We start from the raw sequence: 1099 nt of genomic DNA on the forward strand, positions 1-1099 counted from the left end.
GCCTGCTCCACCTGCTCGGCTTGGCCGAGGGCTGTACTGGGCTGCGAGGTGCCTGGCTGAGCTGACGTGCGGAGGAGTGGCTCCGGGCTGACCCTGGGGCGGGCGCGGCGGGCTCTCCAGGGCTGTCCTCTGTCCCTGGCAGGGGCCAGCTGGAGATCAGCAGCCTGGCGCCCCTGGGGCCCAAGTACGTGGTGAAGTGGAGCACAGCCCTGCCGCAGGTCCAGGTGGTGGAGGTAGGCCAGGAGGGCGGCCCCTACGACAAGGACAACGCGCTCATCCAGCACGCCGGCGCCAAGAAGGCCTCGGCCGCGGGCCAGGCCCAGAGTGAGTGCCCGCGCCCTCCCCTTTTCCTGCTGTTTGTAGCTGTGCACAAGCACGCACCCATGTCCCTACTCGAGCGTGCAAATGCACCCCCGCATTCACCCCTCCGCCCCACTGCCGCCCCCATCCCAGCCTTGTACACCCTCACGTGCACGCACACACAGGCACACACAGGCGTGCACATGCAGCGACCTTGGATCCGAAGCATGACCTCTAGGGCCTGCCTGGCCACTGCCTGCCTCCCTGTGGGACCGCAGTTTGCCCGTCTGTTCCATGAGGGGCCTGGGTGGCCTGTCCCCGAAACCCGCAGAGCTCAGGCTTAGGGTGGCCTGGCTCCCCTGGATGCTCCTTCCCCACCCTGACCATCCCCTCAGACTCTGTCCGATGGTGGGGACAGTGAGAACTGGGGGTGAGCGGCTCCCCCGTCGCCCGCTTCCCCCGTCTCCTGCTGCTGCAGGACCTCCTGGCTGCCCTCCCTGTCCTGCGCGCCTTCCTCCCCAGGCCGACCTGCCAAGTGCACACCAGAGCCGTGTGTCCCCCTGCACCTGAAGCGTGCTGGCGGCTTCCTGCTGCCCTGGGGTGAGGCCCGCAGGGGCCCACCCCCACCCTGCCCTGGCCCCCGTTCCTGGGGGCTGAGTGCCCTCTTGCCCCAGAACCTTCTCCTGGCCTCTGCCCTTTCCGCGTGCTCTGCTGCTGCCTGGATTTTGTCTGGCTGCCCTGACTCATCTTGGCTCAGGTGACACTTCCTCCAAGAAGCCTTCGCGGTTCCTTTGGGCTG

The 1099-nt window shown here is 68.0% G+C and overlaps 1 protein-coding gene across 1 annotated transcript in view; it reads left to right on the forward strand.

Annotated features, from left to right (window-relative positions):
• ARHGEF10L (Rho guanine nucleotide exchange factor (GEF) 10-like) overlaps positions 1-1099 on the forward strand; it is a 161886-nt gene that overhangs the window by 104665 nt on the left and 56122 nt on the right. Inside the window, 1 exon segment of the mRNA XM_010830219.1 lies at positions 143-324. Within this exon segment, the coding sequence (XP_010828521.1) occupies positions 143-324 (182 nt within the window).

Source organism: Bison bison, unplaced genomic scaffold, assembly GCF_000754665.1.
Source record: "Bison bison bison isolate TAMUID 2011002044 unplaced genomic scaffold, Bison_UMD1.0 scf7180017864516, whole genome shotgun sequence".
Lineage (NCBI taxonomy): Eukaryota > Metazoa > Chordata > Mammalia > Artiodactyla > Bovidae > Bison > Bison bison.